Source organism: Protopterus annectens, chromosome 14.part0 (assembly GCF_019279795.1).
Source record: "Protopterus annectens isolate FY-2018-M chromosome 14.part0, PAN1.0, whole genome shotgun sequence".
Classification (NCBI taxonomy): Eukaryota; Metazoa; Chordata; order Ceratodontiformes; family Protopteridae; genus Protopterus; species Protopterus annectens.
Window position 1 is genome coordinate 719781230 of NC_056748.1, and position 12837 is coordinate 719794066.

At 39.9% G+C, this 12837-nt stretch overlaps 1 protein-coding gene across 1 annotated transcript; it reads right to left on the reverse strand.

Annotated features, from left to right (window-relative positions):
• Positions 1 to 669: 669 nt before the first annotated feature.
• Positions 670 to 3909, reverse strand: EGR2 (early growth response 2). The gene is made up of 2 exons (XM_044056462.1): positions 3500 to 3909; positions 670 to 2806 (listed from the first exon to the last, which is right to left on the reverse strand). The coding sequence occupies exons 1-2, from the start codon at positions 3678 to 3680 to the stop codon at positions 1632 to 1634; spliced, it is 1356 nt and encodes a 451-aa protein (XP_043912397.1). The 5' UTR covers positions 3681 to 3909; the 3' UTR covers positions 670 to 1631.
• Positions 3910 to 12837: the final 8928 nt, after the last annotated feature.

The following is a 12837-nucleotide window of genomic DNA, read 5'->3' on the forward strand; positions in this document are numbered from 1 at the left end:
TCATTAGAACCAATATCACTGCAGTCTGAAGACTGAGCACATGTTCTGCGGTACAACAGAAAGACATTATCACAAACACTCCTGACAGTAACACAGATGCACAACTTTTACATCCTGGACGTGCAAATAAAGGCAGTATTAAATAACACTGTTAGAAGTTGGAATGAGCACGAGTCTCTCTTTATCTCTCTCTGTCGTGCTCTCTCCCTCTCTATCTCTCTCTCTCTCACACACACGCGCGCGCGCACACACACACACACACACACACACACACCAAGCGCGCGCGCACACAGAAAGTAGGTGAGTGGGCACTGCCTGGTGGTTTTGTACTTTTTCCTATTTAGCTGCGCCCCCCCCCCCGGTAAAGCTTTACAGAAGAGTGGAACAAGATGAGTCACGACTCAAGTACACATGAGCGCACTTTCACATAACGACTCTTCTATTTTTATTATAGGGAAACCCCCACGACTTAAAAAATGCATTACTATCGTATTGGAACTTCTGGTTCTTTATTTAGTACTTTTTGGTTTTGCAGGCATGCTATTATTTTTATGAATGGAACACTGGTTATCAGATGCACATCTTTCAAAGACCGGCCTCCGAGCCTAATTTAGTTTATTACGTAATGCACATGCACTTTATTTAAGCACATCAGAAGGAGAAAAAAAATCATCTCAATAAACATTTTATTTACATTTTTACATATTTTGTTTGCTACAAAGTTAACACCTATCTGTAGTAAGTGACAGAACACAGCGTACAAAAATATAGTTTCTAAAAATCTCAGACGCACTGGCAGAAATATGCAATATTGTTAATGTCAACTGAAATGTTTTAATTAAAAGCCAATTAAGGAAAAAAATGACAATCAGACATAAAACATTGTTAGCGTTCCACAACGGACAAATAACACAGTAAGATTTAAAACATGCAGTGACACATCAAAAATATATATCTGTGAATATATATATATACATACAAGCACATCTGACCTTTAAATACAAGTGGCAATGCATGATCTTTCAGGCTCCCAGAGTACAAGTCTTTCGGAAACAAAGCAAACTAACAGATACACCTGGAGAGTTAGTGCTCAGCACGCATCAGATCACTTTAAAAGAAAATATTTCCATGAATCCCCTTTAAGTAAACAAGTCTTTGTCCAACAGGTGGAGACTGTCATGATAAACACACCTGCCTGCATTCTCAACTTTTGCGCAAAAATCACTGCACACACATACTGCTTGGTGTTCAGCAAACGTTGCAGTCCTGTTCCGAAGCAAGACCTTGGCACTTGCGGCCTGTAATCCTCGAGTTTCTGTCATCAGAAGTATCCACTCAGCTCTAAAGTGCAGTTCTGTTCATGCTAGGCCATCATACCATTTGGCAATAATTACCTGTAACATTTTAAAATATATTAGCATTCTGAGTCTGTACATTACTAAGTCAACACCGTCCTGTTAATAACCGACAGCACAGTATTACACCTGGTGTGGTTTACAAATACTGTGGAAGTTATCTGCTGCTTGTGTGGTTTCCTTTCAGTCACTGAGTTCTTATCTAAATGCCATAAAAGCGATACATTCTGTTGGGTGGGATAAGAAGTGTGCAGTAGTGTTTGTGGTGGCTCCGTCTCACGCTGTCCTGGATGCACCACCGACCACTGACAGCTGACCGGCGCTTTGCTGCTGCTGCTGGCACATTGTCCCCATTGGTCCCGCAGCTGATGAGCTGACTAAGTTAAGGTTTCCAGCAGCACACCGCTCTGATGCTGCAGCTGTTGATGAGGTAGTGACCGAGGTGACAGAGCTTTTTCTCTCTTTCTGCCGCAGGTGGATCTTGGTATGTCGCTTCCTCTTGTCGCTCCGGGCAAACTTTCTTCCACAGTAATCACAGGCAAACGGCTTCTCCCCTGTATGAGTACAGATGTGCTTGGTGAGGTGGTCACTCCTGCTGAAGTTTCTCATGCAGATGCGGCACTGGAACGGTTTGTGGCCCGTGTGGATTCGGATGTGCCGTGTCAGTTCATCAGATCGTGAAAAGCGACGATCGCACCCTTCAGCTGGACAGGGGTAAGGTCTTTCATGCACTGGAGTCTTGCTGGGCCGGTTTGGATACTTTCTGGGTCGAAGAATTGGTCTCAACGGTAAGTTCTGAGGGCAGTACGCGCCAGGAAGCCGGGTCACATCCCCCGTCGGGGCTCCCATGGTGAAGTTTCGGATTGTTGAAAGAGGGGTGAGTGGTGGTGGCACCCGAATGGATTCTATCGGACATTGGAATGGTTTACGCTCGGGGACACTGTGGAGGTCCCGCTGACACTGAGGCTGAAACAAAGAGTAGTCCGGGATCATCGGAAATAGACCGCTGTCCGGGGTTGTCTTGGGTGAAGGATAGGAAGGAGGGGGGTAAGAAATTGATCCGTTTGAAGTTGCAAGGAAAGCTGAAGGGTCTTGATAAAGCTCCCCACAAGAAGAGTATGGAGGTGGAGAATACAAATGGTCCATCTCATGCTGGTTCTGTGCCATGCTGCAACTCATTGTACTTGAGAGATGGTTTGGAGATGCTGAGGATGCAGGAGAAGAAGTTGAAGGTGAAGACGATGGGGGGCTGACTCCAAGGATCCCTGCACTAACAATGTTAATGATGCCTTCTGGGTTCCAGCTGGCTCCGGGGTACTGAGAGTCAATGGAGAATTTGCCCATATAAGTGAAAGTCTGGTTCCGAGGTGCAGAGGTTGGGGTGAAACTGCTGGAATACGGCAGCTCAAGAGATCTCTTTTCACCGGACATATCAATGTTGATCATTCCATCTACAAAATAAACAATAAAATGTTACTGCACTGTTATTAGATACACACACTGTATGCAAAATTCAGTCATTATTTACATGATTACATCCCGGCATGTTATGCCTTTCATACCGGATTAATCAACTCAGGGTGGCTTTGGATCTCTGCACTAAAACCTTAAATGAATGAAAACTGGCAGACTGTGTCAGTGCTTCTTCGTATCTTGAGTACAAGTGGTCTTTAGCTTGCATCACAGCGTATTACTGACGAGAATTGAAATGACTGCATGGAATTTACCCCAGCTTGTACCCAAGTTGTAGTAGTAATACACTTTCAGGTCAGACACTATGACATCAGCTTGGTCCATTATTAGCGCAAAGTACAAGTGGTAACATTTATTTTATATGAACATAACGGGTTTCAATAATGTTCTATTCATATAGGTAACACATAAGCAGCATTGAACAGGACACGGTTGAATTTCTAGTTTATACAGTACTTCTTAACCAAGACTATGTCTTAAAATCAAACCTTGGTATCACCCTCATTAAATTGCTTCTAAAGTTTTTTTTTGTATCCCTACCAACTTCATAACTCACAAACAAGGCAACACGCAAAAGTTAGGTAGACGCTACTTTGGACCCATTTACGGGTTATTTTTAGCCATCCACCCTGTGCATCCACAGTAATGTTCAACAGGTGACGCTTGCTTACCTCCCGTCATTCCGCTCATCTGATGCTCGAACTGCCCGCCCAAATCTGAGTTGGGAAAGATAGCTACCGAACCTGGCATTGCAGCGATCTCATCAACGGAGTAGATGTTTTCTGGCAGATGATGCACAAAACCACCACCGAGAGTTACTGGGATTTTCTCTACAACCTTTGCGGTCATCATTGGGATGGTTAACACCCTACAAATGTGCTAAACACTTGCAGCGCCGGTTTATCAAACTAAATATATATTTATAAATATAATCCCAGTAACAGCTTTCTTTTACTTTCAACCGTTGCAACAAGTGATCTGGAGGTAAGAAGAAATAAACACACCCTCTGGGTCTACATTCAGGCCAGTAGATGCCGAAGACTATATATGTATGACAATTAGTGTCCGTGTTCTTTGCAAAGCTGTTAATCAATTGCGGTTCTTACTAGCAAGGTGCAATATGTATATATTTGAGCAGCAGAGAAAGCCCGTGACGTCACTAACCATATAAGGATTTAGTTTGGAGGGGAAGGGCTTGTCTTGCGGTGTCGTCAGAGATACATTTGCATACTAAATAGCCTTGCTGCGCCCGACTGTGTGGAAAATCCACTCCCTGCTTATCACGTTCGGACAACTCTCTTAAGTGCTTCAACTACAAAACAATTTTCTGATTCTCAGGTAAAAAAAAAAAAAAAAAAACTGCGGCAAAGCCTTTCACAGGGCTGCTGAAACGTATTTGTACATTTTGCGTTAGTTTCACACTGTTATCATTTCCATACCTCTCAAGTGTACCTCATTATGAGGAACATACCTCATTTGGGGTCTTAAAAAGTTCATGTTCCTCCAAGTTCCTCAAATGTTCCACATTGAAAGACTCTGTCACACATTCAGTGTTAGGAATTCTTTTTAGTGAAATCCATTGTAAATAGAAATGAATCATATTAATTCGTTAAAATATCTTCTTTATAAGTAAAACCAGCATATTTTAACCATCCTATGACCTTCCTAGTTGAAGTTGTTAGTAAGCCATTAGTATGTGTTCCACATTTTGCCCATTTGTTCCACATTATGAGGGCTAGTGTTCCTCATTTTAGAGATGGAAGGTTGAGAGCTATGATCATTTCTTCTTCTTTTTCAATTTTCCGCGCCGATCAGCTGTCTAACAATTCCGGTTTGTACCGGCACTCCATAAATGGAAGTACTCCGGTACCAGGGTTAGGCTCCGCCCTCATCCTTTTTTGGGAGGTATTCCGGAAAATGAAACTACGGAAAAAAGCGAGTGGAGCCGAGCCTGTACAGTAAAACCAAGTAACTTTCTTACTGGGCGTGTGAAACCACAACTGACAGAAAGCACACATTCACGGAATATTAGAGCTTTCTGAATTACTGGTGGAAACTGCACTGATTTCAACGTGCTTTTGGAAAGTATATATTTACATGGCAGTGAGACAGGAACAAAGTATCACGACTGTATTCTTTACTACCACTTTGCTGGGTAGGAGGGAAATCGTTTCCTTCAAAATAACACTTAAAGTTTAACTTTTTGGCCTTTTGTGCTTTGTGGATTAGGCTGTGATGGTTTTATCAAATATAAATGCTTTTCGCAGCTGCACTTAAATCATTTTTATGCTGTATACCTCTCAACTGTACATATTTTCGCAGAATGCCCATATTTTTGGTCAGTTCATCAGATTTGTAGTTTTCTGGCAAATCACTGAAAATGGAAGTCACTAAATATTGACATTCGCGTTTCAGATTTCATATGCTTTAGTAAATACGTGCTAACACCAAAATCCTGTTATTCCAGCAACTTTCGAAGTTTATAAGAGCAGTATTTAAAATCTGTCAAACTCATAAATATTATTTAAAGATGCTATTATTTTATGAGTTGGATTTGCAGAACAAACTAATTGAACCGGATTGACATAATTTTAAATCCAACATGCAGTGTTGCCTTTAGTAGATATGAGCATAATCACGTAAAATAGCATTTTTTTCCCGGCAAAAATTAATTTTTTGCTTTAACTGATTGCCACGGAGTCTAAAATGCTAGAAATTGTCTTTGTTAGTCCTGCTACTAGGTATCATCTGTCTCCTAAACTATACATTTTAGTCTTCCTTGTTATCTTCTCTTTTGAAATATACTGTGAATATTTAAATCATAAGCTAAACATCATAAGCTTGCTGTTAGCAATGACTACTGCCCTATAGATCTACTTCTTCATAAAATAAACATTTTCAGTAAATAATGCATAAAAATAATCATCAGTACAAATACCTAAACTAAAAACACTGTTTTCAACACTACTTCAAAAAAAAAAAAAAAAAAAGAGGGATAAACCTCCAAGAATGGTGATATTCCTAATAAGAAAGTACCAGTGTACTTGAATTCGTTTTTTTGGTTTTGACAGCCATTGTTCACCACACATAGAAATTGTTGGCAAATATGTGGTGCCTGAGCCATAGTTTGCTTCACTTCTGTATCTAGTTAGAATTAATTTATGCATACCTCATGCTTTTTGAATGAGTTATTGTTTTATATAACTCCACAACTTCAAGAAAGCGTGTCTATGTGAACGGCATACTCTTTGGAAAAAAATCCTCATGTCACTATCTGTCCTCTCCCTTTTGCTGTCTCGTTGCCCTTGTTAAAGTGTATCTATCTCTTATTCTAGAAGGTGCTGAAAGCTTCAGCTCTGTTAATTCCTTTGAGGCACTTAAACCCACCCTGTGTTGCCTTTCTTCCAAAATATACATATTAAGATGTTTATCATAAGGATCATTGTTGCAGGAAAATAAAAATAAGATTGGGATATTGTTATGGGTGAATATTAATTTCCCAGCCTGATCTTTTCAGGTGATAGTTGTCCACAGAGGCACATGGCTGTATCTTTTGTCTCTAGATTTTAAAGGAAATCCTGGAAAGTGTATCATAGGCATCACTCATTTTTTTTTTCTCATTAGCCCCACCTGCCTCACTATCATCAGTCCCCTTTTAGACAATGACCCACTCATTCTCTTTTCACTGTAAAATGGAGTTGTTAGAGAGGGGCTATCATTTCACCAGTTCTCTGGAGTGGTTTGAGGATTTTCCTGTTTTTTTGGCCCTATTTGTACAACTAAAGGGATTATGCAATGGGCTGTCTATGATGAGCATTCTATTCATTCTCTCACTTTTGCAAGGGGCACTGAGATCAATCAAACAGGCCCACCCACCAATCCAAAACTTCAGGAGGCAGTTTCTCTAGTCTCCACTAGAGAAATCATACCCACCTTGTATGCCCCTGAGTCCACACAGCCCTCCCCCACCCCATTTGAAGAGAGCAGGCCAAGTCCCTTCACTCATCTCCCTCCAGTGTAGATGCTCCACTGTCAAGACTACAAACTGTAGCTCTGTCAACCAGGTCACAGTTAGATCTCCATTCCTCTGCACCACAGAACCAGGCTACTTGCTCATTTCTTTTTTGCCACCTGAAGAAAACCATCAATGTGCTTTATTCTGAAAGCCTGTACGGTTTTTCATAGGTTTTGATCTTTGAAGTGCTCAGAAGAAATATATTTTATTATTTGTGATTTTTTTTATAGAATTCTTTTTAATACTGCTTTTCCTTCTGGCTCTACTATGTTGATGTTTTACAAGAAAATTACCCAGTGTTGTTATTGGTGTCAAGTGGAGTCTTCCTAGAGATGGGCATTTGCAGTACCTTTTCTGTTTAGGATAAAATCAAAATGCTTAAATTGTAAACATCATTCTGGTCTTAATAAAATTGCTTTAGCAAGAACAAGTAGAAATCTAGAAGTAGTTTTACAGGACGCGTAATCAGTAACTCTTTCTCTTTTTCTCCTCATCTTTTGCCCTCTTCTGGTTAAAATAAATAAATGCATGGGCAAACAGACAGAAAAAAACAAACAAACAAAACATTTACAAAATAAAAACGGAGACAATGAAAATTTCATTTAAAGAAAAGTAACAACTTAAACTAATGGTCCATTTATGGGCTAGCATATAAGGACAAGTGTCAGTGACTGAAAGAACCAAACTGATGACTCCAGGTAACATTGCTTTGTGTGCAGCAGTTCATCCAGAGATTAAAGTTCGCATAAGGCAGTTTGATGTCTGCTCTCTTTTCCCATTCTTCTTACCACCTCACTACCTTGACAATGGGTCTAGACTGGGGGGAAAACAACCTTTAGGTAGACTACTCACTTACCATTTATGAACTAAAAAACACTACCTAATGGTGGACATATTCAGATTTTTTTGAGAATAAGTCTTCAACTTCATGGGTCAGTTAGCAAGCATCTAATTCATATCAAAGTATTAAGGCTGCTCTAACTATGGCTAGGTATACAGGTTTCCATTCTTTCTGTAATGGATGATTTTCCAGAAATTGTGTTGGAGACATCCATACATCAGATGTACATGGTGCAAATGCAGTTATTTAACCTGGCAATAAAGTATTCAGAGGGGATGTATGGTTGCCAGATGGACAATGCTTTGGCACAGGAAGACCATATGGCAGTCCTCTTATGTGAGTACTGCTTTTAACATTGACTGCCAACAATTTAGCTAAGATTATTTTGCAGTGATTCAAATGACAGCACAATCTTCATTATCACTCCAAGCCCTCTATTTAGGAACCCATCCATCCATCCATCCATCCATCCATCCATCCATCCATCCATCCAAACAAACATGTTCTAAACCACTTCTGCTATAGAAGATTATAATGGTGGCAAACTGAGCAGGGTAAATCAAATTCCCCTATCCCTATCAGCAGTCTGATGTTTATTGTCTGAGACCCCCAGATGTTCCACTCTTGGGAGGCATCCTCACAAGGTGCATAGCCTGCTTCCAGTAACTCCTGGTGACAATGGAGGAGTGGTGGTCATGCTCTGAAATCACCTCAGACTGCTGACTTTCTCACTGTATTATAGAGAATGAGCCCAGCTAACCAGCAAAGAAACCTTATTTTTGCATGCACACACACACACACACACATACACACACACATATATGTATATATATATATATATATATATATATATATATATATATATATCCATGATCTCATCCTTTCAGTCACTACATAAATAAGGATGGGGACATTAGGTCACCTGTGGGTGGACAAAGTGTGATTCCTTGACTGTCAATTGTCTGAGGCTGAAGATGTTAAGGATCAGATTGCTGAATATGTTTTCCTTTATGGAAATTTCTTAGTGTGCACAGGCAACGATGCCCTTTTTTAGGAAATTCCTCCCTTGTTCAAGTTGATGCAACCATGGAGTTGGTATATATATATATATATATATATATATATATATATATATATATGTGTATATATATATATAAGGAGTGGGGGCTTCCTTCTGCACATTGCAGGGTATTGGGAGATTCCTTCCTCAAAGAAAAACACTTACATTTTACTTTTTTGTCATTTTACGTTTTGTGGATTAGATTGCAATGGTTTTGATTGTCAGGAGTGTGGTATTTGATGACCCATAATGGAAGCAGGAATATTAACTGATAAATTGAGTGTCTCATCCTATGGCTCCTTTTTCTCTGTTCACCACCACAGTCTAGCATAATATCACTCTGCATACTGTCACATCTGATGGTCATTTTCCTCTTCCTTCAACCTTTGTTCATAAAGATTCCTCCAAACTACTTAAGCTATGCTCTCTCCCTCTCTCACTCCAAAAGAGTAAGACATGCTTTTCTGTGACAGAGCCATGACCTTTGATTTAGAAGAGTAGATTAGATTTCTATCCCACTTTACACTCAGCAGTAAATCACTGTAGTGCAGTACAGAGTCAGCTGTGGCTAGGAAGAGAGCATCATCTGCAGATAAAACACATGTAAATGTCATATCTCTAAAATTATATATCTATTCATAAATTCGTTGCTCAGACCATTTTCACTCATTGTTTATTTTATTGTATTATCTATTAACCAGGTAAGGGAACTGGTTCTCAGACCTTTTTCACATATGGCACAGGCCAGAAGGGGTAAGAATATATATTACAAGCTTAAACAATGAAGGACAAATATCAAAATTGAAGTTAAGTATACAATTAAATACTTTTTGAGAGACTATGCACAGGTAAATTAAAATGTGCAGTTGTAGAGAGGCATGGATGATTATATAAAAATGTAAATATAAACTGTTTCAGTGCATTTATAAGGAGCCACTGTTCTTTAATTCTGTGAAAGAAACTTATGAATCAAGCTGTTAACCTGAGGGAAGAGTCTTTGTTTCAGGTTATACTGAGACAGCTTTTGCTTGCAAGTAATATGTGTCTGGTTGGAACTGTTTTTGCTGTTTCCACTTATAATAGAAAAGGAAGACACTCTGTTCTAGACATTAATTTGCTGGCAGCTGGATACTATCATGGGTTTCTGTTGTCTTTGTGCCCACTGTTGCTTGCATTACTATTTTAGCTGCAGTTCATGCATTAGCTCTCATTTGGGTTGAGCAGCCTGATGCCGCACATCTGTGCAAGTGTTTTTTCTGAAAAGGATTTTTGAACCAACCCCTTAACACCATTGAATTACTTTTTTTCAGCTAATACTGCAACTGCTGTTGCTTGCTGTTGACATTTTTATTTGTAACCAGTAGTGAGACTGTCATCACTATCTGGTAGCAATTTTTCATTTATGACTGATTTTGCAGTTTTTCTGTGGTGGGAGAAAGATATGCTGCTCTGTTCTACAAGTATATTTGCTAGAAACTCATTACTACTCTGAGTTTCTATTGAATAATATCGATTACTGTATGCTGCATTGCATGACCTAACACTCATGTCTGCTAAACTGCCTAGTGTAAATGATTTTACTGAGAGATACTTGTGAAACATACTCCCAACACCAAGAAAATAGATGCAATATGGACTGTGGCATGCAAATCCGCACTTATCACCCTAATTTAAAGGAACAAAAATGCTACTATCTAGTTTGAAGGAACATCTTTCATTTCTATGCAGATATCACCATTTTGTTTTTCTATCCATTGTGGCATTCATTAATTCACTCTTTCATCAGGCATCTACAGTCTCTTTAGCAAATTGTACTGTTCTATTATTTGTAGCATATGTGCATGTATTGTATAACAACAGCATCATTACAGTAAAGTGTGTTAAGCAGATGGAAAGAATACTTTGAGGGGCTGATGAATAAAGAGAATGAGTGAGAAAGAAGGTTGGATGATGTGGGGATAGTGAATCAGGAAGTGCAGCTGATTAGCAAGGAGGAAGTAAGGACAGCTTTGAAGAGGATGAAGAATGGAAAGGTTGTTGGTCCAGATGACATACCTGAGGATGCATGGAGTTGTTTTGGAGAGATAGCAGTGGGGTTTTTAACCTAATTAAATCTTGGAAAGTGAAAGGATGCCTGAGGAGTAGAGAAGAAATGTTTTGGTACTGATTTTTTAAGAATAAGGGTGATGTGCAGAGCTGTAGTAACTACAGAGGGATAAAATTGATCAGCCACAGCATGAAGTTATGGGTAAGAGTAGTGGAAGCTAGGTTAAGAAGGGGAGTGATTATTAGTGATCAGCAGTATGGTTTCATGCCGGGAAGGAGCACTACAGATGCAATGTTTGCTCTGAGAGCGTTGATGGAAAAGTACAGAGAAGGTCAGAAGGAGATGACTTAGAGAAAGCATATGACAGGCCGCCTAGAGAGGAGTTGTGGTATTGTATGAGGAAGTCAGAAATGGCAGAGAAGTATGTAAGCGTGATATAGGATATCTATGGGGGTAGTGTGACAGTGGTGAGGTCTGCGGTAGGAGTGATGGATGTGTTTAAGGTGGAGGTGGGATTACATCAAGGATCAGTTCTGAGTTCTTTCTTATTGGCAATGGTGATGGACAGGTTGACGGATGAGATCAGACAGGAGTCCCCGTGGACTATGATGTTTGTGAATGACATTGTGATCTGTAGTGAGAGTAGGTAACAGGTTGAGGATACCCTGGAGAAGTGGAGATATGCTCTAGAGAGGAGAGGAGAAGAATGAAGGTCAGCAGGACTAAGACAGAATATAGAGGAATGATGAAGATGCAGAGAGTAGAGTTAATGAAGGTGGAATACTCTAAATACATGGGATCAGCAGTTCAAAGCAATGGTGAGTGTGGAAGACAGGTGAAGAAGAGAGTACAGGCAGGGTGGAGAAGAGTGTCAGGAATGATTTGTGACAGATGGGTATCAGTAAGAGTGAAAGGGAAGGTATACAAGAGGGTAGTGAGACCAGCTATGTTATATGGGTTGGAAACGGTGGCACTGACAAAAAGGCAGGAGTCAGAGGTGGAGGTGTCAGAGTTAAAGATGTTAAGATTTGCATTGGGTGTGATGAGGATGGACAGGATTAGGAATCAGTATATTAGAGGGTCAACTCAAATTGGACGGTTTGGAGACAAAGCCAGAAAGGCAAGATTGCATTGGTTTGGACATGTGCTGAGGAGGGATGCTGGGTATATTGGGAAAAGGATGCTAAGGATGGACCTACCAGGTAAGAGGAAAAGAGGAAGGCCTAAAATAACATTTATGGATGTGGTGAGAGAGGACATGCAGGCCATTGGTGTGACAGAGCAAGATGCAGAGGACAGGAAGAAATGGAAACAGATGTTTTGCTGTGGGGACCCCTATGGGAACACCCAAAATAGAAGAAGAAGCAGAATTACAGTAAAGTCTCAGTTAACCGGCACTCATGGGAATTAGTAGATGCTGGATAACTGTAGTTTCTGGTTGCTTGAGAGTTACTATTAAAATTAGGCCTGACTAATACTGTACTCTATATTATTTGCTTGGTTTGACTTGTTCTTAGGTTGGGGAGAGAGGGAATTTATTCCTTTGTTCCTTTTTAAAATTCTAAAACTCTGAAAATGTAAGAGATGTTTCTGCGGGGGGGGGGGGGGGCAGAAAATGCAACACATGAAAATTGTACTGTATTTCTTTGATTATTTTATCTGGTTGCTTGAGTTCCGGTTAACTGAGAGTTTCCTGTGCATTGTTTGTGGCACCTTCACCTGCATTGTCAAGCTGTATCTGATATGTTATCCTGCCCTTGCTGCGCATCTGCACTGCCACATACTTTTTACTCTGTCTTTTTATCATACTACATTGTTACTTTTCATTGTGTGTTTACCTTACTGATACTATATTGCTAATTGTGTTTTCATCTTACTGCAACCACACTACTAAATGTGGCACCTTTGTCTGCATTGCCCAGACACATTTTGCTGTACTACACTGTCTGCATTTTGCTATATTACACTATTGTATAGTGCACGCTGTTTTGTATCATAACCTGCCTTTTACTACATTATTGAGATGCACTTGAATTTTCTACTGGA